At 43.3% G+C, this 26315-nt stretch overlaps 1 protein-coding gene across 1 annotated transcript in view; it reads left to right on the plus strand.

Annotated features, from left to right (window-relative positions):
- The first annotated feature begins 484 nt into the window (after positions 1-484).
- The window catches only part of PARP14 (poly(ADP-ribose) polymerase family member 14), a 37650-nt gene continuing 11819 nt past the window's right edge, over positions 485-26315 (plus strand). Inside the window, exons 1-25 of the mRNA XM_084209787.1 lie at positions 485-696; positions 795-901; positions 986-1019; positions 1964-2035; positions 2740-2937; positions 3099-3383; positions 4274-4510; positions 5416-7661; positions 8514-8747; positions 9034-9255; positions 9668-9749; positions 10655-10804; positions 11308-11370; positions 12178-12345; positions 13172-13390; positions 13490-14077; positions 14523-14668; positions 15219-15393; positions 15617-15902; positions 18391-18740; positions 20216-20355; positions 20439-20472; positions 21528-21764; positions 22314-22550; positions 23646-26047. Of these exons, the coding sequence (XP_084065913.1) occupies positions 498-696; positions 795-901; positions 986-1019; positions 1964-2035; positions 2740-2937; positions 3099-3383; positions 4274-4510; positions 5416-7661; positions 8514-8747; positions 9034-9255; positions 9668-9749; positions 10655-10804; positions 11308-11370; positions 12178-12345; positions 13172-13390; positions 13490-14077; positions 14523-14668; positions 15219-15393; positions 15617-15902; positions 18391-18740; positions 20216-20355; positions 20439-20472; positions 21528-21764; positions 22314-22550; positions 23646-26047 (9111 nt within the window). The 5' untranslated portion in view covers positions 485-497. The remainder of the gene's footprint in view (positions 697-794; positions 902-985; positions 1020-1963; positions 2036-2739; positions 2938-3098; positions 3384-4273; positions 4511-5415; positions 7662-8513; positions 8748-9033; positions 9256-9667; positions 9750-10654; positions 10805-11307; positions 11371-12177; positions 12346-13171; positions 13391-13489; positions 14078-14522; positions 14669-15218; positions 15394-15616; positions 15903-18390; positions 18741-20215; positions 20356-20438; positions 20473-21527; positions 21765-22313; positions 22551-23645; positions 26048-26315) is intronic.

Consider the following 26315-nt stretch of genomic DNA (forward strand, 5'->3'; position numbering starts at 1 on the left):
ATTTGGCCACAAGGGTAAAACACACAGCACGAAATAGCTGAAAACAAACCTTTGCAAGAGAAAGTCCTGAGCACTGGGTTGAAAACTTCCCAGCTAGCTGAAAAGTTGGTCTGAAGTAAACACCCATTGCAAACTGCCACGGTTGTGGAAGCATCTCTGGCAAAGAATGATTCACTTTGCATCATGGCTTCGTTTGAAAGGGTAAGGGAGGGAGAGTGAGTGTTAGCCAGTGGTTAAGCAGAGTAAGTTCAGAGGCTGAAAACACGGAGACACTTGGTACGGCTCTGTGGAGGCACGAGGGGCTGTGCAGCCCGGGCGCGCTCCGAGGGCGGTGAGAGACCGGTCCCGCCCCGTGAGGAGGCGCCCAGGACCCCCGCCCGTCCCGGTGGCCCCGCAGGCGGAGCCCGGTTCCCGGCACGGGGCGGAGCACTGGGCATCTCGGGTTCCGCGGCGAGAATCGAAACCGAAAGCTGTGGGAGAGAAGCCGCCGGGCAGCCATGGAGGGGCAGTGCCCGAGCGCCTTCCCGCTGCTGGTGCGAGGGGACTGGGGCCCCGCCGAGCCGCCGGCCGCCCTCAGGAAGAAGCTGCTCTGCTACTTCCAGAGCCAGAAGCGCTCGGGCGGCGGCGAGTGCGAGCTGCGGACCGGGACCGACAACGGGACCGGGCAGATCCTCGTCTGCTTCGCCCGTCCCGAGGGTGAGCGGCCGGGCCGGGGCGGGGGTGATGGCGATGCCCGCGGCCAGACGGGCGGGCGGCGGCCGCATCCCCCTGACCGGTGCCTGCTCTGTTGGTAGTGAGGGAGCGGGTGCTGAGCCGGCCGGCCCACGAGCTCGTGTGGGGGTCCGGAGAGCGGCTGTCGCTGCAGGTCACCGCGCTGCCCGCGGACGGCGACCCCGCGCAGGTGAGGCGGGCTCGGGTCCGGGCGGGCGCGGCTCCGGCGGGCGGGGTGGCCGCGGGTGACCGCTCTCCTCTCGTTCCTTTACAGGAGGCGGCACCGGCCGGCGGGACTCAGGCGCCAGGTAGGGGCTGCGACCCGAGCGGCGGGGCTGGCGAGGCGCTGGCCCGGCGAGCCCTGCGGGGGAGCGGGCATGGGGAAACAGCGGAGCCGCTGCTTGGCCGGGCCGGCCGAACGGCGCTGTAGCGCTTTGATTCTTCTCGCCAGCGCTCCCCTTCACTTCCCGAATCCCAAACACGGTGGAATTCCTAAGGTGCAGTCCCCGAACCACATCCCAGGCACCGGACAGGCCTACCACGCTATCACGGCTAATACACATACACTGCACAATTAATACACGCACAGCTACTCCAGTGCACATCTGGCTAATACACACACACAGGACCAATCAATACACACACGGCCAATACATAGCTAATCAATGTGTGACTATCAGTACACACAGAAGTAATCCATATACACAGGGCTAATACCCACACAGCTCACTGAGCTCTGTTTTCAAAGTACCTGCTTGTGCATAGTGGGGTGATTGTGCAGGTCAGGGCTGAGGGCACAGGCTGCAAAAGCAGTTTGGTCAATCTTACCATTGTCCTTCATCTTCTAAGGTAGCTGCATTTCCTCTTGTTCTAAACCAGGAAATTGTGCAGTCAAGCTGGGTCATCCTGATACAGGCTCTTCCAGAGGTCTCAGTTTTCAAAGGCACTTCCCTCCCAAGGGCTGATGTCCTCAGCACTTCTTATGTTCAGTGCAGCTTTTCCTGTAGTGTGTGGCAGGACCTGCTCATGGTGGTTCATGCAGCATGACTGCATGCTGACATTATGCCCAAGGCTTCTTGAGCTCAGAGTCTTTCTGTAACCAATTCAACATTTGGTTTAAAAAGAGGAATCTGTGGAAGTCTGTGATTCTGACAGTGTCAAATAAAACTTAATTCAAGCTATGCTAGTCCTGGGTGTCTGTTTTCTTCCTGAAGTACCCAGCAACTGAGAAACCGTTGTCATTTATCTCTAGTTAATGAATCCAAGGTGTCTCTTCCCGTCTGCCAGAATAAGGAAACTCTTGTGTGTACTCAGCAGAAGAGGGGTAAGTGTGTCACTTATCTGGTGGTGACCATTGTATTCTTGCTCCTTTGGTTTTCTGGACCTTTCTGCTTCAGCAGTGCCCTGGTCACCCTCATGGCTTGTGTTGTTTGTCTAATGTAGTGTAGGAATTGTGATCCCAGGCTAAAAGGAAGAAATGATTTTTTTCTTTTCTGTGAGTCCCTTTAGAGCCCCCACTTCACTGTCTGCCTCAGACAGGTCACTTCCTTTGGGGACAGCAGTGAAAGCTGGCCTTTGTTCTGGCTAAGGCTGTCCCTACCCAGACCTTCCCTGGCTGCTGCCAGCCTTGCTGGGGCAGCCCTGTGCCAGAGCATCGGGAGCTGTGTACCCCAAATACACCTGAGCAGCCATGGCAGCCAGCAAGTATAAAACTCAGGTGATGCACTGCTATGTCTGAGCTGTGAGTGGGGAGCACTGGTTCCCCTCATTGCATGTTTGTGAAGAAGCTTTTGTATTTTACTTCTGCTGTCCTTGCCTGGTGATGAACTGAAGCGTTTCCTCCCTGCGTGTTGATGCAGCAACTCCCGCTAGTGATCTGCTTAACTTCTTTGGGATTCTTACCCTGTTCTTTTCCCTGACCCTGAGTGTGATCTGAACAAAAAGTGGCATGAAAGCTTGGAAGGTGGGAAGCTTGTTTTTTTTTCTTAACTTTTGTCTGAGCCATTTGGGTGTGATCTTTTATTTCAGAATCATGTGAGAAATTGGAAGCAGAGAAAGCAAGCTCTAGGAATTCTGCTGTCGTAGTAACCACTGCCTTTGGGGAGAAAATAGAAGATGAGATTTTGGAAATGTACTTTGAAAGTAAAAGGAGGTCTGGTGGGGGGCCCATTGAGTCCTGTGTCAAAAAGGATGACCAAGTGATCATCACCTTTCAGCATGAGCAAGGTATGTTATGGGTGTTACACTGCTTAAGCTCCCTTTTAAAAACAGGCCTTTGCTGGTGCAGGATGTCTCTGTGGGCATTGCTCCAAGCAGAAATGGTTTATTACTGCTATTGTTTAACATGCTACTCTGCTGTGACATCTCTGTTTTTTCTGTGGGACTAGATGCCCAAGAAGTTTTGCAAAGAAAGCATCACTTGAGTAAAATTGATCTGGTTGTGAAGCCGTGGCAAGTGGCAACTTCCCAGAAGTCTTGCCAAGTGGAGAACTCTGAAGGATCCCTGCTTCCCACCCCAGTTGTGCTGGAAAATGTGAAGGACACAACCAAAGATTGCATGTTAATTTTGCTGGTAGAGAATGTCAGTGGCTTGTCAGAGGAGGATGGTGACTTCAGTTTGGAAATGATACCTGAGTTATGTGCTGCTGTAGTTACTTTTACTGGAAATACTGGTAAGAGGGAGTCAGAGTTGAAGCTCTTTTTATTAGCTACATGTTTGTATGCATGTGTGTGAGTGAGATTAAGCTGTAAGTATTATCTTTCGTATTTTTAAGGTTTGATCTGATATTGTGTCCTTTTAAAGGAGGATTTACTTCACTTAATGCCATAACCTTTATCTGTGAGGTAGAGAGGCCAGTGCAAGTCAGAAAGAGAGCTAGCTCTGGTTTTGATAGTAAACACAACAGGTAGGACTAAAATCAAACTATAACTTAAAACAAGCAGTGAAGGATGTCCTTGGTCTGAGAACAGAACAACGGTGAAAGCTGTCCTTGCCAAAAGTTGTCCTTCAGAGAAGGTGTAGGTTTTTCTGCCTTAGAAATGATTTGTCTCTCAAGTCATGCTCCAGTCCTAAATTTTTGGTGTAGCCTTTAGGAAATATGTGAATCTTAAAGAAACTTAATTGTTTTTCCTTGACAGATGGAAAAGTGATTTGACTGTCTTTTATTGTGAGGATAACAGGGGGGAAATAGCCAAAATGAGAATGTGTTTATCATAAAATGGAGAGAATTTGAACTGTTAACTTGTGTCTCATTAGCTGTGTACAAAGCCATAGCCTAAAAATGAACCTGATATTGTTTAACTGCTGAAGCTAAAGAACCCAGTGACAGTCAGTAGGAAAACTAGTGGCAAATTCTGGCTGTGGTCATTGTGGTCAACATGAAGGGAATACTGAGTGACAGATACTGAATATGTGGAAAGAAGGAGCTTTGTGGGCAGCTCTGGACTGATTTTGTAATTCAGTGCTTTGATCAGTGTACACCGTGATAGTCTGCTAACATCATGGTAGAAAAACAAGCTCTGAGTTTGATCTTTTCTTTTTTCTTCTCCTTTCTCTTTCTAGATGCAGAGGAATTTGTTGAAAAGCTGAATCAAAACCAGAGAGCAAGGGAACAAAACATTACTGCATGGTGCCTTGAGCAAACAAAAACTGTTAGGGCTGAAAATATACCACCCAACACCTCCAGTGACTATATAACCATCTACTTTGAAAATGAGAAGTACGGCGGTGCGCAGACAGTGGATGTTCAACTGCTACCTGATGAAGATGCAGCTATCATTAAATTTGGTGATCAAAAAGGTAATGCAGAAATGCAGAGCCCTTATTTCTTTGAGAACCTCCCATTAAAAGACCAAAATGTGGATTTTCTAGAGAGATACCTCCTTTGTCCTTGTAAAACGGCAGACGTGGTGCTTTGTCCACTGGTTTCATGCTAACTGGAGTGCAAGCTTCAGTTTTGGACCAGCTGGGCATAAGACATAAAATTTTTTCATTTTCTAGATAGTTTATTTCACCCAGGCCTTGATTCTTACAGAGTTCATGTTGCAGTTTGAGTTCCATGGAGAGTACACAGCCCCCTGGGCATATGGGATATCCCGCCCACCTGCTATCTTGCCCGCCAGCTGCTCATGGCAACATGCCCAGTCTGGGTCATCTCAGGACAATTTCTTGGGCAGCTTTTTGGCTGGAGAGCAGGTGCTACAGGTTGTCCAGTCAGTGGCAGAAAGATGAGTGACTGTGAAAAGTTTAGGACAAGGGAGAAGCTGGAGGCATTGCAGTGAAGGCGAGAATTGAAGAGGAGTTGAAGGAAAGAGATGGTCTTTTGGGAAAACAGAGGAGCTGTGGTTTGAACTGCTGAGTAATAGCCCAGACAACTATGGAGCTGGGCACTTCAAGTACAGCATATAAGAGAAGTGGGGGCACAGATTATGCACACCTCCTCCCAGAGGTGGATGCTTTTGTGCTTGACTGTCTCTCTTCAACTTAGTTTCTGGCATTTAAAATTAATAATTTTTCAGAAATCTGGAATTATTTTTATTTGGGAAGTGGAGGAAATTAATCTAAAAATGTTCTTAAAAATAACAAACATTATTATATAGAAACTATAGTTTAAAAACCCCCAAACAATGAAAAAAAACCCCGAACAAAAGAGAAGATCTTAAGTGCTGACATTAATGACTTGGGGGGTTGTTTGCTTGTTTTAGATGTAACAAATATCCTGGCAAAGAAGCATTCACTCAACAAAACACCAATCTTTGTCTATCCTTACTACACCTCACTGGAAACGGCTCTATATGGAAAGGAAGGGCCACAGATAAAGAAACCAGATCCAATTACATTGCCTCTGGATCCCTATATCTGGAATTATTTGCAAGGAAATAGTAGCTTAATTGAGGCAATAAATCATGAAATGGGAAAGTGTAATTGTGTGCCAGTGTGGCCTGATGCCCTTTGTGCAGATCCAACAGTTACTTTGCATCCTTCAGCTGTTTTTTCTGAGCGGAAGAGATCAGTATGTCGATTGGTCAAGGCATGGAAAGAAGAAGTTTCCACAGCATTTTCACATAGCATATCAAAGTATGAAGCAATTAAATGTCAAGTAAGCACAGAGGTGTGGGAGGCCATTAGGAACAGCTTTCCCCATGATGAAGTTCTGATGATCCCAAATATTTCCAAGGATTTACATATTCTAGTAGGTGAAAAAGAAGTTGTGAAGAAGGTTGAACAAGAACTGAAGCTTCTGATCGAAAAGGCCACCAGAGAAATTGAAAGAGAAAAGCAAAGAACTGAACTGAAAGTCAAGACAGTGAATCCAGGGGAATATGGAATTTTACGGATTACTGGTCTGGAAGAAAAATTTCGTACAGAGTTCCCAGACCTACAAATATCTTATGATAATTTGGAGAAGAGCATTACCCTATCTGGAGTGCCTGAGGAAGTTTACAAAGTAAAAGGAGAAATACTTGATCATGTATGCAAAATGGCAAAGAAAACAATTAAGGTCCACCCTTATATTTTTCAGTTTTTAGAGCATGTTGATAATGAAACCCTGTCACAGAGCCTGTTTATATCAAAAGAAATTAATGTCTTTTATGAACTTGGTGTGGGAGAGATCATCCTGAAAGGGAATGCTCCTGAAGATCTCCTAAAAGCAGAGGAAAAAATAAAGGAAGAACTGGACCACAAAAGTATTACTTTGGGGGATGAGTCAGTCCTCCAGAAGGAGGAATGGCAGATGCTAGTCAAGGAAAACTGCTCTAATGGAGCTGTAGCAGTCACTCAGGCAGAGAGTCAGATCATGATTGCTGGTCTTTCTGGAGCTGTAGCAAAAGCCTTTGAGGAACTTTCCAACTTTATAGATGAAAACACACAGGTGCAAAAGGTCATTGAAGGAAAGCCGATGGCACTCATAAAGTTTTTTAAGAAAGAGAAGGTCAATGATTGGGCTGCTTTATCAAAAAAAGGTGTGAAAGTTGATTTTAGCACACAGAAAAACGGTGAAGTTATATTGTTGAGTGGGCCAAAGACAGAAGTGCTGGAGGGAGTCAGCTTAGTTGAGCGAATTCTGTCTGGCCTGCATTTTAAGCGCATGGTGATTGACTTGCCAGGAGCCAAGGCATATATAAAAGAAGAAGCACACCTTTTGGCCCCCCATATAAAAGAAGTGTACAAGTGTTTAGTCCTACTGGAAGAGCAGCCAGAAGAACAGCAACAACATAGTAACAGAGGCAAGCTCCATAGGGAGGTGACTGTCGGTGAAACTGTAATAGCGCTTTATGAAGCTGACTTGTGCACTCACCCTGTTGATGTTGTGGTCAATGCATCTAATGAAGACCTAAACCACATTGGTGGCCTGGCTGATGCACTGTCAAGGGCAGCTGGGCCAGCACTGCAGGAGGAGTGCAACGAGCTGGTGAGGAGGCTGGGGAGTTTGAAGTCGGGCTGCGCAGTGATCACACGCGCGGGGAAACTGCCCTGCAAGAACGTCATCCACGCTGTCGGGCCCAGGTGGAGCAGGGAGAGAGCAGAAACGTGTGTGAACTTGTTGAGGAAGACAGTGAAAAATTGTTTACAACTAGCTGAAACACACAAGCATCGTTCCATAGCTCTGCCTGCTATAAGTGGAGGGATTTTTGGCTTCCCAATGGAACTGTGTACTTATACCATTGTATCCTCCATCAAGGAGACCTTGGAAGAGTCCAAGCGGAACAGCAGTTTGAAGGAGGTTCATCTTGTGGGTTTTGCACAGGATAACATTCAGGCTTTCAGCAAGGCGTTTGGAGAAGTGTTTTCAGAGTCTTCAGCTTTCTACAGGTCACCGCATCATGTCAGTACAGTTCCTCAACCTAGGCAGAGGAGAACTTCTAAGCATATTAATAACTTCCTATTCATAACAACTCAGGAAGGCCTTAACATCGTCCTGCAAACAGGAAGCATTGAAGATGCTACAGTAAGTGTTCTAAATTATCTCCTTTTGAAATAAAAAGTGGGTTCTTTTGTGTATTTTTTTAAAACTAACAAACACAAAACCAATGTAATTGGTGAGCACTGGCATGAATCATGCAGTTGGTATTGCAGTTCCTGCGGAGAACCAGTGATTTTGATAATTGGTCTCTGGTTGCCTCCTGCACTGAATTACTGTTAGCTGGCTGATAGATACTTTACTGGGATTGACAATACTGGAAGCAGCTCCGATGGGACCCTTCTGCAAAATCTCTGAGGAGTGGATGCCTCCCACATCTTGTGCATGCAGCTCCTCCAGTTGGCCAGGGCAGAATATGTGTTAAAATGTGTATGGGGCCCTCCCTGAGGAGCTAAGTATAGGGTTTGGCACAATGTTTGTACTTCTCTTATTCATAAGTTACGGCTTTTCTCACTTCTTTCTCCTTAGATTACCCCAAGTCTTGTTTGTCTTCCGCATCTGCTTGTTCCCCTAAAGCAGCTATGCATGTGAGGCCCTGCCTACCTCAGTGAAGGCAGATTTTGGTCTGTGAGCCTCTCTGTGAGAACAAACTTGCACAAATGCTTTTCAAATGGAGGCAGAATGAATAAACAAGGAATGCAGAATTGTCACTCCCATTAGGCTGAATTTAATTTCATTAAATCAGTTTTGTGTTTCTTTAGTCAGGCTCATGATATTAGAATTGAGCATAATTTCTGGTTTATTCCAAAACTTTTTTCTCTCTGCTTGCTGTCCCAAAGATTTACCTTCTAGACCATCAGCCAGGCTGTATTTGATTGTCCAATGCAAAATTTTAATTTGATTTTTACAAGCTAGAGTTTTTGCTTGTGTGTTTTTCAGACATCCATTGTTGTTGTCAGTGTTGGCAAAGATCTCCAGCTTGACAAAGGGCCACTTGGTAAAGCTTTGCTAAGCAAGGCAGGGCCAATGCTTCAGACAGGCTTGAACAAAGAAGGTGGAGGAAGAATACCCGAGGAAGGATCTGTGTTGAAAACTAAAGGTTACAATCTGGCTTGCAGTGTTGTGCTTCATGCTGTGGTACCTGTGTGGTCCCAGAAAAACACACCTTCAAAGGTAAAAGGGTCTTTATTTGCCTGAATTTTTCCTGGGATTTATAGTGTGTTTAATGCCACTTTTCCTTGAAATGAGAGACATTGTGTCATAGAAGATTAGAGAGTTTGACTCACTCTTTTTTAACTATGGGCTGATCCCTTGTTGACTAATAAATTCCTTGTGAGTTCCTTGTGTATGGAGTTAATTGTATTTTAATACAAAGAGATAGCTGAAATGGAAGGTGTTACTTTACACATACTGGGAAAAAATTACCTCCAGTAACTGAAAAAATAATTGTGCTTTACAGGTCTTGGGTGATATAATCACAAAATGCCTGGAGATTGCTGAAGAACTGTCTTTGAAATCAATTACTTTTCCAGCAATTGGGACAGGGAATTTAGAATTCCCAAGATCTCTTGTTGCTAAATTATTGTTTGACAAAGTATTTGAATTCAGTAGTGAAAACAGAGTGAATTCTCTTGAAGAAGTTCACTTCCTGTTGCACACGAAGGACACAGCTAATATTCAGGTGAGTTACTGTGGTTTCCTCTCTCTATCATATTATGGTGCATCTGAGTCTGTCTCATGATACTTGGCCACTGTGTCAAAGCTGAGCTACTGGGCATAGAGAATTGTTTCTTACATTCCCTGTAAGAGCTGAGTAAGTGTGAACTACTCACTCACTGTAAGGATGCCTTCTGCTGCTGTATCCCTGTGGAATGGTAACTAGGGCTCAGTTATTTGTGATTTGTGTTGCTCACACTGAGCAGCCTTGCTCTCTGAGAACAACATCTGTCAGGACTTGCCATCAGCATTGTGGCAGGTGACATGAAGTAATTTCAATTTAGTTCTTTCTAAATGCTTTTTAGCTTCGCTTTTCAAACCTTTATTTCTACTGTGTGAAGACTTCTACAGGGGTTGATTGTAATTTCATTCTCTAGGAATTTTCAGATGAACTTGAAAGCAGGTCTGTAGCTGTTAAAGGGCAGAAGCCTTCTCCAAATGACACTAGCCAAAGCACAGGTAAGGTTTATTCACAGAAGCTGTGTGCCTGCTGATTTTTTTTTAATTATTTTTTTCAAGTATTCCAGGAAATGCATTCGTTATGGATATTTAGGTACTTGCTTGGTGGGCATGTCATTCCCAAGGTCTGAGTGGCTGCTGTGAAGGCCATATTTTCAGGCTGAATGTCTGTTATGTCTGAAATAGTGCTAGAGATGATAAGAAAAAAAGTGTTCCTGTGATTCTGTACCTGCATAGTGCCCCTCAAAATTGGAACAGCAGAAGCTATAAGGTGTCAAGGGCATAAGCAGTGCTTTTTCTTTTATTGCTGCAGCAGTAGATTAAACTGTGAGCAAGGCAGTGTCTTCCTCTGTCCTGGGAAGGCAGGTGAGATCCTGGGAAAGTGTGTTGAAGTGGTCTTTTTGAAATACTCTTAAACCTTTTACATGTTCAGATGAATAGCAAAACCAAACTAAAATTTCTGGTATTGTCCATCTTAATGGAACTGCAGCCTGTAGAAAAATTAGTTACGTGTCGAAAACTTATGATTTTACAAATAACACATGGGTAAAAAGTTCCACATTTTCAAGAAGTAGAAAACCTGCTTGGAAACTCTACAGGAAAAAGGCAGTCAGACTTGGAAAGTTTGTTGCTCTCTTGTGTTGGAGTTTTGCAGTGGTAAAATGTCACTAAGTAGTGTCTGCATAACAGGTGTGCAGCAAAACACATTTTCCCTGCCATCCTGCCATGATAGAAATGATGGCAGTGAGTGCAGGCTGAGTACAGAGTCCTGTGGGAAGGAATGATTTTCAGTTAGCATGGCAGGCAATCCTTTCCACAGGCTGAGTCTGCAGCCCAACTGTGGTCTCTAGGCATTGTACCCAATCACTCCTTTCTGCTCAGGGTCTCTGTTTCCTTCCCTGCAGCTTTTTCTGCTCTCCCTTCAACCTCAGCACACAATGTGCCTGAAATGACAATTGGCTCCGTTGTGTTCCGGGTGGCAGAAGGTGACATTACCAAGGAGGAAGGAGATGCCATTGTAAACATAACAAACCAAACCTTCAGCCTCAAAACAGGTATTTTAATTGATACTATGTGTGAAAAAGTATGTGTGCTTGGAAGGGCTGGGAAGGAAGGAGAGCAAGTATTTTTCTTCAATGCTTTAAACCCTTTTATTTGTTTCACAGTGTAGTTTCTGTTTTGCTTCTTAGGGTACAAAAGTTCAATTAGGGAGTGTCTGAACTTTATTCACTTGTTTATCTATGTTACAGGACAGCATGTTTAAGACTCCCTTGCAGAAAGGGAAACTAAAAATCTTTTTATAGAACACCTCTCAGACTAAAGGAGGAGACAAATGTCAGTGAGTTTTTGATCTTAGTGAAACTTGATAGGTACTCAAAACATCAATTTGAATTGAAAAGTGTACAAAGGCTAAAATTTTGGCTACAGTGTTTTTAATTTATAATGTGTAATGTTATCAGAATTGAGACATTTTAGATGTGGTGAGGCATACAGTTCTGCCTCAGATGGGACTTTAACAGCAGTAACAGTGAATCCGTGTTGCTCTTCTCATTTTAAGGTGTCTCCAGAGCAATTCTGAATGGTGCTGGAAAAGCAGTTGAAGATGAATGTGGTATTCTAGGTATGGTACAACATTTCTGACCTTTCCAAAGGTGTTAATGCATGGCAGGGAATCTCTTGGAATATTTTCTCAGTATTGACTACTGTAGTTCCATCTGTATTACACACTGTGTTACAGTAACTAGTTTTTAATCTGTTAATGTGATATTTGTAAAATATCTAATGAGGGAAGGAAAATAAAAGCCTTCAGGAGGTGACAGCTTCTGAGCATACATAAAGATCCAAATCTATTGTTATTGGGGTGATGCTGGCAAAAATGTTAATAGAGAAACCATTTGTAGACCAAATACAGCTGTTGGACAGCAACTGTAACGAAAGAGGAGTAAAGATGGATGTGGTTTAAAACACCAGAAAATAAGGGAAGGGGGAAATATGCAGGTGTGGAGGTCAGCTTGGAAGATTAACCAAAGGAAATGAACTGTGTGGAAGAGATCTGAGTTAAACAACCTGTTTTTGCACAGACCAAGAGGGCTAGGTGGCCTGCAGGTAGATGGCATATTTGTGTGTATGTCTGTGTGTGTAGACAGAGTGCCAGTCTGCATGAAGTTCTCCAAGTTTACTGGGCAAACCTGACAAATAAATGCACACACTAAATTTATTTGCCAAAGGAGGCAAATATTTTACAAAAATAAACTGAGCTCTTGTGCCTTGGAAGAGAAAATTGAGTGAAGGGGTTGTTCACTTTATGGAAGGAGACACAAAGCTTATCCTGGGTCATAATTCTCACCATTTCTTATATCCTAATGAGGACTAGTACACATCTATATTGGGGATAATTGTTGATTATTTTTTCCTACTTATGTTTCAGCCCAGCAAACTGACAAGAACTATATCATCACCCGGGCAGGAAACCTGCCATGCAAAAATATAATGCATTTTGTTTACCAAAGTGATATCAGGTCCCTGGTTTCCCAGGTGCTCCAGGAGTGTGAGCTGCAGCAGTACACCTCTGTCGCCTTCCCAGCAATTGGAACAGGTCTGTGTCTCCCTTTTCTGAAAAGGGTTCAGTGCATGTGATTCTGCTGATCTCAGGGCTCAAGTGATGAGTTTGATTTATCTGGAGAGGTTATTATTTGGTGAAGATATATTTGGAAATATGCAGTCTTTAAAAATATTATTAGAGGCTTATGAAGGCTAGAAAGCTTCACTCCTTACACTGATCTAGTACATCAAGAGCATGAGTTTTCTAAATCCAGCACTTCCTTGCTAACAGGGATTCGAAGGCTTGTCTGTGCTTGCTGAAGAACCTGCAGCCTGGTATGTGTGGGCAGCTCATCAGAGAGTAGCCAGGGACCTACTTCTCCATTGCTGAAATCAGTAGGTGCTGGAACTCTGGCCAGCAGCTGCACAAGCAGGATTGATACAAATGTCAAAAAGCCCAGATTGGCCCTTTTTCTTCTCTTGCTCTTGAGAATCCAGAACTGCACCCCATGCACGTGGGAACCTCTCGCATGAATAAAACTAGGCTTGCATTTTGAGTAGGGAATGGACTACTGGGTCACTGAGCAGCAGGCCTGTGACCTGTTAGTTATTCAAGCCATATCATCTATATCATAACCCGATTGGTTGCCAAGCCAACAAAAGGAAACTTCCATTTTTTCCCTTACTGGAGAGGTAGTCCCCAACTTTCTTTTCCTGATAAATAGAAACCTTTCTTAATTGCCGGCCTGGTGTTATTCTCAACCTGTTTATGATCCAGGTGATTGTGTAGGTATGTTCATAGCTCTTCTTTTCAAGATGTTTTAATCATCTGTAACAGTTATTAACACTTTCTAGAGCAAAATATCTGCAACTTTTTTCAGGAGAGGCACGCCGCAATCCAGCTGAGGTAGCTGGCAACATGATAGATGCAGTAACTGACTTTGCAAAAAGGAATCCTGCTACATCTGTGAAAACTATTAAAGTTGTCATCTTTCAGCCACATCTGATGAGTGTGTTCCAAGCATGCATGCAGAAAAGAGAACAGTCTGCTGCAACACGAATCAAGTCGTTTGTTTCCAAGGCATATCATATGGGTAAATGTAAGTAGATGTCACTTAAATACAGGTTATAGAGCAATCTGATTCGCACCAGCTAAAAGAGATTAATATTAATGACAATATTTATGTATTTCAATGTAGCACTCTGGAGCTCTGAGAAACATTCCCCAAAGAAAAAAACCAAAGAGGTTTTGGAAAAGAAAATCGACCTGGCTGTTGTGCAGATTTGTGGTGAAAATAAAAAAGAAGTGGAAGAAGCCGAAAAGTGGCTGAGAAGTGCAATTTCAAGAGAACAATCTCATACAGAAATTGTAGACGAGACTATCTCTCATTTCGATGAAGAAGAGGATGAAGAACTGGATGACCTAGAAAAGAAATTAAAAATTCATCTCAATTTGAAGAGTACCTCTATTGAAATTAGAGGGGTTGCAAAAGATGTCTGCCTGGCTTCTTTAGCTGTTCATAAAATGATCCTCAAGATAAAAGCTGCTAAAGAGACCCAGGCAAAACTTCTACAAAATTCAGTTGAATGGAAATACAGTGAAAAGGGTTCCTATTTACCCTTCAACAGTCTCACAAATGTGGAGTTGGAAAATGCTTACAGGACAAAGCAGAAAACTGTTGAAGTCATCATTGGTGAGCGAATATACACAGTGGATATGGAACGCAAGACTGCTGTGGATGCCCAAGGAGGACAGATATCCATTATACGTATTGACAAATCTAAAGGTAAGGAAAAACATCTTGACAGACAGATGTTCCCATGGGACAACCTGATTGCATCCAGTAAGAAAAAAGAAAAGGGAATGATGAGAATATTTTGTGCAGGTGCTTTTCAGGAGAATGTGGAAAGGAACCAAATTGGGAAGTAAAAGAACTTTACAGCTATTTAAAATATTTTGAAAAGAGAGAAATGCATTCTGATGTTCTTAGCAGGCTTACAAGCAATAATGTTCTAATTGTCATGCAATTGTCATGCTAGATCTCAGCTCACTTCTGTTCTTGAGCCACACCCTCTTCCATTTACTGCTGGTCCTTTGCAATACAAGGAGATCCTTCTTTCTGAGTCTTCCATAAGCAAGATGTGTGGACTTCTAGAAGGATTTGTAGCAGGTCATGTTTAATTTTAGGCAGGGGATTTGGGTGAATATGATTGATCATGTTTCTTCTGCAGATCAAAAGTCACCAGTACTCCCTCCAACATGGGACCCTATGGAAAATGAGCAACTCAAAATAGTGGAAATAAAACCAGACTCAGGAGAATATAAAGATGTGCAAGAAAGGTTTCTGCAGACCTGTCCATTATTCAGAATTGAAAAGGTAAAAGCAAGTCATCATTTCTGAGCATAAATAACTTAATGGCAAGTGATGAAGGATACTGATAACAGAAAAAGAAATTCCCCTGGGATTTCTTAAGTTGGGACAGGTCATTCTGGCTGTCTTTAACTTTATTCAGCCTTAATGAGTTTAATGTTGCAGTTGAGGTATTTGGAGCAGCTCTTAAGCAGTCACTTCTTCTGCTCCAGAGGAGAGTGCTCTTCCTTGGAATGGTTTTTGCTGTAGCAGAGCACGTGTTTTGCCCACATATGCCATGTCTGCTGTGCAGGCCCAGCAGGCATCTACAGCCTGGAAACCCGTGAAAAGCTCCTATATTGTTTCCCAGGAAGTGTTTGTCTCATGGTTTGAGCTGGGTTCTGCTATCTGCCATGCCAAAGTTTGGACGGATTTGACTAACTTATTTCATCATCTGATACATGTGTATTTGAGCTAGGAGGGGAATCTTGGAAGCAGATTGAATGATTGATAGGCTGATTTTTTTCATGACAGCAACCTACCCACTTTCTTTCTGTCTTACTTTCAAACTTCGCAGATTGAAAGGGTACAGAACCAATATTTATGGAAAAACTACCAAATAAAAAAGTGTGAAATAGATAAAAAAAATGGCAGCAGAAATAATGAGAGGCTTCTGTTTCATGGGACGAGTCAGGAGTCCTTAACCCTTATTAACAAACAAGGATTTAACCGGAGCTATGCTGGATTGCACGGTAATGTAACTTTCAAAACAACTCTTGTTTTCCTGTATAGGGCTAGGACTGATTTGCCATGCCATATATAGTACTACCTTGTATGCAAAATCATTTATTCTGTTGTATCTCCCTATTGCAAATAAAAAGCAAGAGTTGTCCAGAGAGTCACAGGCTCTGAAGGTGGCAGATAAGGAGTTGCTGCTACTGAAACACTCACAAACCTTTGCTTTTCTGACTACAGCTGCAAACTTTGGAAACGGAACATACTTTGCTGTTAATGCCAGCTATTCTGCCAACGACCACTACTCTACGCCAGATGTGAGTGGGAAGAAGTACATGTACTTGGCCCGGGTCCTTGTTGGAGAATATTCTCTGGGGAAAAAAGGATCAATTACTCCAGCACGAAAAAATTTTAGCAACTCTGTAGAACTGTATGATAGTTCAACTGATAATGTGAGCCAGCCATCCATGTTCATAATTTTTAACGACATTCAAGCTTACCCAGAGTACCTTATCACTTTCACTAAGTAAATATTTTGATTGCAGCTACAACTGCATGTCTTTCAGCTTTTATGTAGGATGGAAACATCTGTAACAAAACACACAACAAAACTAATAAAGAATTGTGTCAAATTAAATTCTAGTTGATTTAAGCAATCTCTGGCAATTTCTGACCCCCCTGAAGCTTGTTTACACTTGAGCAGCTGAATGCATTAAGACTTGAGCACAATATTGTACTGCAATCCTCTTTTAGATTACATAGTGATCCTTTGTACTGTATCAGCCACAGAGCTTTGGGGCCTTCCTAATTGCTGGTGGAGAATTGGAAGGGGTAATGCAGCCATGGACTGTTCAGTGTTGCATTTCTGATGCCTTCTTACATTCTGTGACCATCTCATAACGAGTTATGTTAAAGCAGTTTTCAATAAATGAACCAGTTGTACTAAATAGCTTGTGTTTGTCTAAACCTCTTTGAACATTTAGCATTGGTTTTAAACCAGTGAACTTCAATGAACTTGACATTACAGATATGGAATGCCTTGTTTTTAAATACAATAACCCTGCTGCTTTGCAGCACCCCCAACTTTGAAAAGCTCTTGGCTCCTCTGAATGTATTGGGTTTGACTTACTTGGATGTATGATTAAGAAAAAATATCTTCTAATGTTGTCTTTAAATAGTGAGGTTACTGTTACAGTTTTACCGTGGGTACCGTAGGGTAACTGTTGCCAAGGGACAGACACCTTTTCTAGGGAAGGGGTGTGAAATAACACAAATACGCAAGTCAAGTATCTCAGTAGAGCTATAAACCTCAGGCTGTGCTTTTGTACATCCCATCACTCCTTCTGTGACAGCAGTGGAACTGCTCCCTTTGGGCTTTTTTTGCTTTTTACTATGTTAAAAAAAAAAAACATTTTCAGTAGTTAGAAAAGTTCCATTTTCTAACCAGTGAAAATTGCTGACTGTTGAGATCAAGTGTGTTGAAATCAATTTAACCTAGAGCTGGAGATCAAGGTATTGGTATGGGGGCCAAAAGTCTTAAGTTTTGCTTGTGCAGTGAATAAACTTATTAAATCCCCATAACAAATACCTGTGGCCAGTGGTTCATCAGCATGCCAGGAGCCAGAGGAGATGGCTCCAGGTGCTTCCTTGCTGCTGACGGGCCACTGGTACCAGTGTGACCATTCTCTCCAGGAGCCAGTACTACATCAGGTCTCAGCTTCCCCAGCACCACAAGAAGCTGCAGAGGGCACTTAGGTATTTTTCACCAGTGCTTTTCTTACAGGTGTCTAGGGCATAAAGTCTGGAGCAGAATCCTGTCATCCTGGGCTGTGTCCAGGCCATGAGTGACAGGTGCTGCTTTTCCAAATGGGCTTATTCTAACAGGCAAAGGCCAGAGGCAGGAGTGTACAAAGGGACCAAGGGTCATTGAATAGCCTAAATTGGAAGGAACTCACAAGGATCATCAAGTCCAGCTCCTGGCCATGCATAGGACATCCCCCAGAGTCACACCATGTGCCTGAGAGTATTGTCCAAATCCTTTTTGAATGCTGTCAGGCTTGGTGCTATGACCACTTCCCTGGGGAACCTGTTCCAGTGCACAACCACCCTCTGAATGAAGAACTTTTTCCTGATACCCAACCTAAATCTCCCCTGACACAACTTGTTCCATTCACCCTGATTGTGTTCGTCTGGCAGCAATGATGCAAAATGTGGAATATGTAAAAAGGAAACATGTTCTTTTGTGTTTGATCTTTGTACACGCTCAAGTTTAATCAACAAGAAAGGAGATTTCATCCAATAAATGGGTAGCTAGCTAGTAAGCTCTAACTGATGTTCAGGTGCTAGGAAAACAAATTGCTTGTTAGTAGAATTGCCTTGTTAAGGTTTAGGGCTCAATATGTTTCAATGGTTTGAGACTTAGGAGGAGGTTAACATGGCTTGGGAAGAAGGATTTACCACTGATAGTGGGCACAAAGAATGCAAGATTTACAGGCCACAAGGACATTTGGCAGAAGCCCCAAGATAAGGAAGAAACTAAAAAAGGCAACTCAGCAAGCATGCTGAATCAGCCAAGGTAATTCCAGCGAAGGGAGATTGTGACCACCAACTCATGGCCCACTGACCCAAAAAGAAGAGAAAGACTGAGCATGTGAACTAATTGGCATGAGAAGCAAGCGAATCATTAATCAACAGAAGATAGAATACTAATTAAAAAGAGAAGTAAGTAACCGGTAGCAAATGAACATTAATGCCACTTTTTCCTAAAGTTTTGGCACTCGCCATTCTGGTTTGGTGGATTTGCCACCCAGCCCCACTCTGTGTGTAGAACTGTAGATTAATCAAATGCCTCGAGTCTGTGTGAGGATTGGCCTCTTGCAGAGTGGGTGGAAGAACTTCTCCTGGAATAGCAGCGAGAGCGGCTGCCAGCCCCCGGCAGAGGGGCAAGCAGGGCATTTGATAAGGCGAAGGGGTGCTTTGGATGTTCCAGGGGAAGAAGAGAGTTAAGGGTGCAGGTGTGAAGCCGCGTCTGGGGAGACCGAGGAGGCGGCCCCGGGTAAGGCCACCGCGAGAGACAGACAGAGACTCGAAAGGCTCGTGATTGCCGGGAAAAGCCGCGCCCTGGAGCGCGGAGAATCGAAAGCGAAAACGCGACGGGAGAGGAGCCGCCGGGCAGCCATGGAGGGGCAGCGGCCGTGCTCCTTCCCGCTGCTGGTGCGAGGGGACTGGGGCCCCGCCGAGCCGCCGGCCGCGCTCAGGAAGAAGCTGCTCTGCTACTTCCAGAGCCAGAAGCGCTCGGGCGGCGGCGAGTGCGAGCTGCGGACCGAGGCCGGGCACGTCCTCGTCTGCTTTGCCCGCCCCGAGGGTGAGCGGCCGGGCCGGGGCGGCGGGGGGAGAGGGGACCCGGCCAGGGCAGGGGCCGGGATTAGCGTCTGGGCTCCCTGCGGGGGTGTTGGGGTCGTAAATCACAAGTCTAAACTTTCTGCATGTTAAAAGCTTGTCGCATGTAATAATATATCCCGTCTGGTACGTGATGTGCAATATCTGTAGTATACAATATCGTGTACGCCCCCTCCTGTGCAATATAGAATAGACAGTATGTAAACTTGGTGTGATTCTTGCGGATGTCCTGTGCAGGTCCAAAAGCTGGAGTCGATCTTTGTGGGTCCCTTCTAACTCAGAATGTGATATTTACTTATATATTTGCTTAGATTTGGTGCTTAGCACTAGTCTCAGAATTGTGTTTGGCATAAAGGCTGTAAGTGAATAAATATATCCTAGGAGGAATATATACATGCATACTCATCTTGATGCGCAGTAGTATTTTCTAAACTGCACTTGCATAATAAATCTTATATTAACCTAACAATTAGATTAGTTACAGATATATGTTAAAAACATGACATCTGTAACATGCACATATTTTTATAAACTTGCAGCAAGCTAGAAAGGATTTAGCTGCAGTTAAATGTATACATAGACATGCACGTATGTGCAGAAACACACAGATACCTATGTACAATTTTTCTTTTTCTTGCCTTAACATGCTTCCCAGTTGCTGGCTGTCCCTGCTGGTAAGTTCAGGACATACAGCCTTAAGTCATTTAGGGACTGGCTGGAAGAGGATGTTCAAGGCCTGGGGGGCCGGTATCGGAACTCTCCGGCTACCACCACGAAACCCGTGATAGAGCCGAGTTTTGCATCTCTGGCAGTTTTTCGCAGGAGTAATGCCCTCTGCTGTTCTTCCTTTTTTTTTTTAAGGAAGAAAGCAGTGTGCATCCTGCCTCAGCGTTATGAATTTAAAGCTCTTTCATTTCGCGGGACGGTATATCTGTATATCCTTGTTCCGGCCAAGGCGAGGTTAACTTTTCCAGGAGCCGGGAGGGGCACAGCCAGCTCCCTGGGGGAGTTCTGTACCCCCGTAGCCGTGCGGTGCGGGCACGGAAAGGGAGGGAGTTTTCCGGGTTTTGCCGAGTGCGGGCTCGGGTGTGCAGCGGCCCGTGAATCGTTCACCTGTCGTGTACACTCTGTTAACAGTATTGATGTCATTCCTGTTCATTTTTCTTGCTTCGTTGCTGTTTGTTTGTAGTTTATTGTTCTCATCTCGTCCTGTAATGCTTAACGTTTTTGTTCCTTTAGTTCTCCTCTTCATCCTGCCACTGCGGTGGGAGGGAGAAGGGTAGTGAGCTAGCGGCAAGGTCTGGCTCCTTTCAGTGGAAACAGTAAATTGCAGAATACTGTTCTTAAACTGTGACAGTGTCATGATGGTGGGAAAGTGTCATGCAATGTAAAGCTGTATATCCGTTCAGATTTTCACAGGTTTTTTTTGGTTTTATTTAGTCAAGCAACGAGTCCTTGAGAGACAGTCTCATCAGTTGCATTTGGAAGGAGAAAGAAAATTGAAGTTGATTGTCACAGAGCCTGAAACAGCACAAACTACTAAAGAGGAAACATTTGAAGAAAAATCAGTTCCCACAAAGGTGAATAAAAATTAACCAGAACTTTGAAATAGTGTTGAGAGTGTCTAATCTATCACTGATATTTGGCTTTCATTTTCTTTTAGGCTTTGGATGCCATGAGCAGTCTTCAAACAAAAGGTAAAGTGTTATCCATGACTCTATGTGCTGATTCTTCATAAAACAAAAATGTTGGTGCTTTTCTCCATATATGGCTTCCAGTTCTCCAAGATGTCATCTATTTTGTAGTTATACTAAAGAGGAACCTGGAAATCTTCACATCCTGCTCTCAATTGCTTCATTGGGTCAGCCTGACTTTTAATTTTGGCTTTTTGGTGTTTTCTTCATTGGACAGAGCAGAGAAGATGACTTCTTCAGCAGTCTAGAAATTAGTAACTAGCATCAGAAGAACTGTTGCTTCTTATTTCTTTAGTTTTCTTCTTGATGGTGGTGGTAGGCCTTCAAAGGCAGCTGTCTTTTGGAGATGTTATGGGTTTGATATCAGTAGTTCTGTCCCTCAGTGAGCAGGCAGAGCCAGCCTGTTGGTCATTCCAGTTTGGAGGTTCTCTCGCACCTCTGCCCTCATGTGTCTGCAAAGCTGGTGAAGTGCTTGCCTCTGGCAGACTCTGGACTTCTGGGATACTCAGTGGGCACCTCTGATATATTTTCTATATGCAAAATGTTGTTGCATCCCTGTCAGCCCTTTTTGCACACTGTCATGCTGCAGTGATGGTAGGGCACAGTGGTCTTCAGGAGATTTTACACCGAGTCAACAAAGCTACTTGTGGCCTGTGGTGCCTGTGGATGTCCTGAGCTATGTTCAGGCTTGTTTTGCCTGCACGGCGCTAAGAAACAGATGCAGAGGCTGCAAGGTCTCTCTCAACCCTTACTGACATATGAGCAGCCGATTATCTCAATGGATTTTAGTTTTGTTTAGTCTCTGACCAGAGACATCCCAGTGACATTGGACATATTTACTCAGACTGTTTTTGTGCCACCAACAAAGCTGCCTGCAGCCCTGCAGAATATTGCATCTGGGCTGTTTTGGATCTCAAAATGTTCAGTGGTATCCTGCAGTATTTGTTTGGTTAACAATCTCTTTGCTTGAGAAAGCAAAAGAGAGAAAGGGTAAGAAGAATCTGTTCATTCCTGGAAATGTGTACTAACATTTTATGTGGCTTATCTTTCTGCTGCAGATGATACAAAAGCCTCGAAGAAAGCAGAGAGTTTTGTTCCAAACAGTGAACTCCAGGAGGAGGTTGACTCTGCAGGGGCCTCACCTTTGGTGGTATTTGAGAACATAGAGAGATGCAGTCCAAAGTGCTTACAGATGCTGTTGGAGAACATCAGTGGCCTGACTGTAGATGCTGACTTTACTGTTGAACTGATACCTGAAATAAGTGTTGCTGTAGCAACCTTTATAAAAAATATTGGTAAGACAGGATGACACCATTATTAATTTCTATGTATAAGCATGAGCAATAGCTTTCAGAGCTTGATTCCTCTCCCATTAGAGATCCAGACTGTTTTAAAAAAGCACCTGGATTGCAGTCTCTCAACAAAAATGTCTTAGATGCAGCCCTCCAAAAGCATCTGTGATCCAATGTTACACTGAAAAAAGAAAATGGTGGCATCTTTATTACTGAAATTGTATTAGAATGTTTTGTTGCTTCTATCTTATTTTGGATTCGATGAAGAAGAACTTAAAGTGCACTGAGGGTGGGGATTATATAAAGTCTCCTTTAGAGATGACAGTAAACTTATGTGATGGGAACAGAGACGTAGTGGTAGCGAATAGCAGAGAGTAACATGGTTGTGTGCTTTTTGTGTCCTTTTTTTTACAACACAGTTATTTGGCACCAGAGACAGTTTTGTTCCAAATACAGGGAGTAGACTCTGATCATTTCTCTCCTGAAGTGATAGCCAGGGCTGATAATGATACAGGAAAACATGGTCAGTTCATACTGGTCTTCTGTTTGCAGACACTAAGGAATTTGTCGAAAAATGTTCACAGCACAAGAGAGTCAGAGAATTCAACATGACTGCCCGGCTTCTTGAATCAACACAGAGCATCAAGGCTGAAAACCTACCAGAGAGCATTTCCTCAGACTACCTCACAGTGTACTTTGAGAACACACGGAACGGGGGGGGTGCTGTGTCAGATGTCCAGCTCTTCCCTGAGGAGAACTCAGCCATCATTACATTCTGTGACCACAAAGGTAACTCTGTCCTTTGACTGACCGAGGTACTCACAGGCAGACAACCTGCCAGAAAGTTACTGAACATATGGGCATTAGGAGAAGCCTGGCTTTCTGTTGCTGAAGTCAGTGTACCCTGTCCTGTTCCTAGGAAGTGCTCTGGATGTAGAAATACTGCTGCATGTCTAGGGCTTCGGTATCTATTGGGGGGGGGTTGTTTGTTTGGTATGGTTTTTGTTACCAGAGATTTCTTTTTATATCTGCCTTGTCCATGGGCTTTCTCACTGGTGTTCTTTCTCCATTTGCAGAGGTTTTTATATGCAGTATAGAATTAATGGTACTTACAGGTTGAGGGACAGAGCAGAATCTGTCAATGACTTAGTGTCAGTGACACAGTTGACTTTGAGAAACTAAATAAGGTCAAATATCCTCATTTCAAGCTAATTAAGTCAAATATCTTCATTATCAGGGAAGAACAGAGCTAAAGAAAAATCTTGTTACTATTTCTTGTGTTCCTCGAATCACTGTCCGGTTTTTGTGCCAGTGCAACTTCTGGTAAATATCTGTGAGGAGACTCCTGGCTTAGTAAATTTCCTTTGAGAAAAAACTTTATCTGCCTGGTGATTTTCTTACAACTCTCAGGATTATCTGAAGAATATTTTATACCTGAAGGTAAAACATAATTTGGATCATTGTAATGGAGTTTTAAGCTCCTGCCAACATTATAATTTCTTTGCTTTGTCCATTCCAACAAAAATGGCAAAAAAAAAGTAAAAATGCACTGGCACTAGGAGATTTATTTTAAGTTGAGGATAAGGAGTATTTCATAGTAATATGTTGGCCTTGCTCTGTGGTGGAGTTTCCTTGGGAAACAAGCAGAGTGTAGCTCTGCATGGGAGTGCAGGCATGAACATATTTACCAAACAAGTTGGAGCAAAGGCTTTTATCTTGTCCCCTACAGAGTAGTTTGGAAATCAGAAAGACATAAAAACGGCTCTTTGAAATGAAAGAAAAGGAAAATCAGTGTAATCATTCTAAGAACAGAGAATTTCCCAATTTGCCTGATTTGAAGTTAATGATATATGTTTGTTTGTATGTATGTGCACTGACTTTCAGATGTAACCACGGTCTTGGAGAAGAAACATTTACTAGAACAGACGCTGATTTCTGTGCATCCCTATTACCACTCCCTGGGAACAGCTCTCTATGGAGAAGAAAGACCAGCTTTCAAGATGCCAGACCCTGTTGGGGTGCCACTAGACCCGTATGTATGGCAGTTTTTACAAAAGCATGCCAATCTGACCCAGGACATAAACCAGGAAATGGCAGTTTGCCATTCTGAGCTCAAATGGCCCCAAGCAGACTGCGCAAACCCAGAAGTTATGTTGTGCCCGTCACCATCTCTCTGCAAGCAGAAAAAGCCAATGATTAAGTTGCTCAAGACATGGCAGCAAGATGCTTCCACTGAGTTCTCACGTATCATGGCACGTTACATAGCTATAAAATGTAAAGTCAGTTCATCAGGTTGGGAAGATGTGAGAAAAAGGTTGTCAAAAGATGTTGCTCTGATGATAACTGATATTTCTGAGGAGATGGTGGCCATTGCAGGCAAGAGAGCAGCAGTGGACAGTGCAGAGAAAGAAGTGAGGGAATGCATGAAGCAAAGTGAAAGGGAAAAACAGAGCATAGAAATTTCTGTATCAGTGATCCCAGGGAAATATGTTGTGCTGCAAAATGCTGGGTTAGAAGAGAATATTCAGAAGGAATATCCTAGCCTAAGGTTCTTTTATGATGACAAAAAAAAGACTGTTCAGTTGTGTGGATTGTCTGCAGAAGTATATAAAATCAAAGCTGAGTTACTGGAAAAGGTATTGAGTATGCCATGTACATCAGTTACCATTGACCCCCATGTTTTCCATTATTTACAGCGTGTAGATAATAAAAAAACATCAGATATGTTATTCATTAGGGAAAAAATTAATGCTTTTTATGAACTTCAGGATGATACTGTATTGCTATACGGGGATGCTCACAAAGATCTTCTAGAAGCAGAAAAGCAAATAAAAACAGGTTTAGAATACAAATGCATCAATGTGGAGGATGATGAAGTTATTAAAAAGGATCAGTGGAACAATCTTCTTCTCTTCTTGCTCAAGACATATAATTCTTCCCACGAAATTGACATCACTTGGGAGTCTGTTGGAAAAGAAAATAAAATGATCATTGCTGGCTTTTCTACGGCTGTAACAGAGGTTTATCGGAGACTTAATGATTTTGTAGATAGAAACACAATCATCGAAAAAGTAATCCCAGCTAAATCAGAGGTGATAGTGCAGTTTGTAGAGAATGAGAAGTCTGGAGTTTGTGCAGAATTAAAGAGGAAAGGTGTGACAGTACATTTTGACATCAAGACACCATGTATTTCTCTGAGGGGACCCAGAGCAGAAGTGCCAGAAGCATTCATCATGTTTGAAAAAATTGTCTCATCCCTTTACTCAAAAAATGTGCCAATTGATAAACCGGGGGCAAAGGAGTTCTTCACTGAGAGGAAAGATTTATGTGTTTTAGAAGCGAAGCAGAAATTTAGCTGTTTCATTAGGATTAAGGAAGAAGAAGAAGAAGAAGAAGAAGAAGAAGAAGAAGAAGAAGAAGAAGAAGAAGAAGAAGAGGAAGAAGAAGAAGAAGAAGAAGAAGAAGAAGAAGAAGAAGAAGAAGAAGAAGAAGAAGAAGAAGAAGAAGAAGAAGAAGAAGAAGAAGAAGAAGAAGAAGAAGAAGAAGAAGAGAAGGGTGGAAAAGCTGGTGATAAAGTGAAAAGAAAAGTCTACTATGAAAAAAACCTGCCAGGTGGAATTATGGTAGGAGTGTATAAAGGTGACTTGTGTGACTACCCTGTTGATGTTGTGGTGAATGCATCTAATGAAAAACTAAAACACATTGGTGGCTTGGCTGAGGCACTGTCAAGGGCAGCTGGGCCAGCACTGCAGGAGGAGTGCAATGAGCTGGTGAGGAGGCTGGGGAATTTGGAGCCGGGCTGCGCAGTGATCACACGCGCGGGGAAACTGCCCTGCAAGAACGTCATCCACGCTGTCGGGCCCAGGTGGAATGAGAAGGAATCACAAAAGTGCATGTGGTTGTTGAGAAAGACAGTGAAAAAATGCCTGCAACTAGCTGATATATACAATCATCGTTCCATAGCTCTGCCTGCTATAAGTGGAGGGATTTATGGCTTTCCACTGCAGATCTGTGCGGATGCAATTGTGTCCTCCATCAGGGAGACCTTGGAAGAACTCATAGAGGATAGAAACCTGAAGGAGATCCATCTTGTGAGTAATGCAGAAGAAATTGTTCAGGTTCTGAGTGAGACAGTAAAAAAAGTATTTTCAGCTAAATCATTCTCCCCAAAATGGCTGATATGGAACAAAAGCCAGAAGGAGAATAGAAAAGGGGATCTGAAGATGGTTACAACAAAGGAAGGACTTTGCATCCAAGTGGAGAAGAAGAATATTCAGGAAGCTGTGGTAAGTCTTTACTTTTCTGACTCCTTTCTAACTTAATGGTAAGATCTTTCAATTTAAATGAAAAAGGATAGACAATAGGTTTTACAAGTACTTGCTACATAAGGAAAGAACAGCTGTGTGCTAGCTAAACAAGGATGCAAGCTTGCAAAACTTGAGTGTAGGTTGAGATCTGTCACTGCAGCCATTTCTAGAGGGCAGCAGGGAATTCCAGGATGCTTCAATTCCCAGCTAGATCTTGTTTGTTTTCTAGATCTAAGGCCAACATGTA

The sequence above is a fragment of the Fringilla coelebs genome (genome assembly GCF_963513975.1).
Source record: "Fringilla coelebs genome assembly, chromosome: 7".
Lineage (NCBI taxonomy): Eukaryota > Metazoa > Chordata > Aves > Passeriformes > Fringillidae > Fringilla > Fringilla coelebs.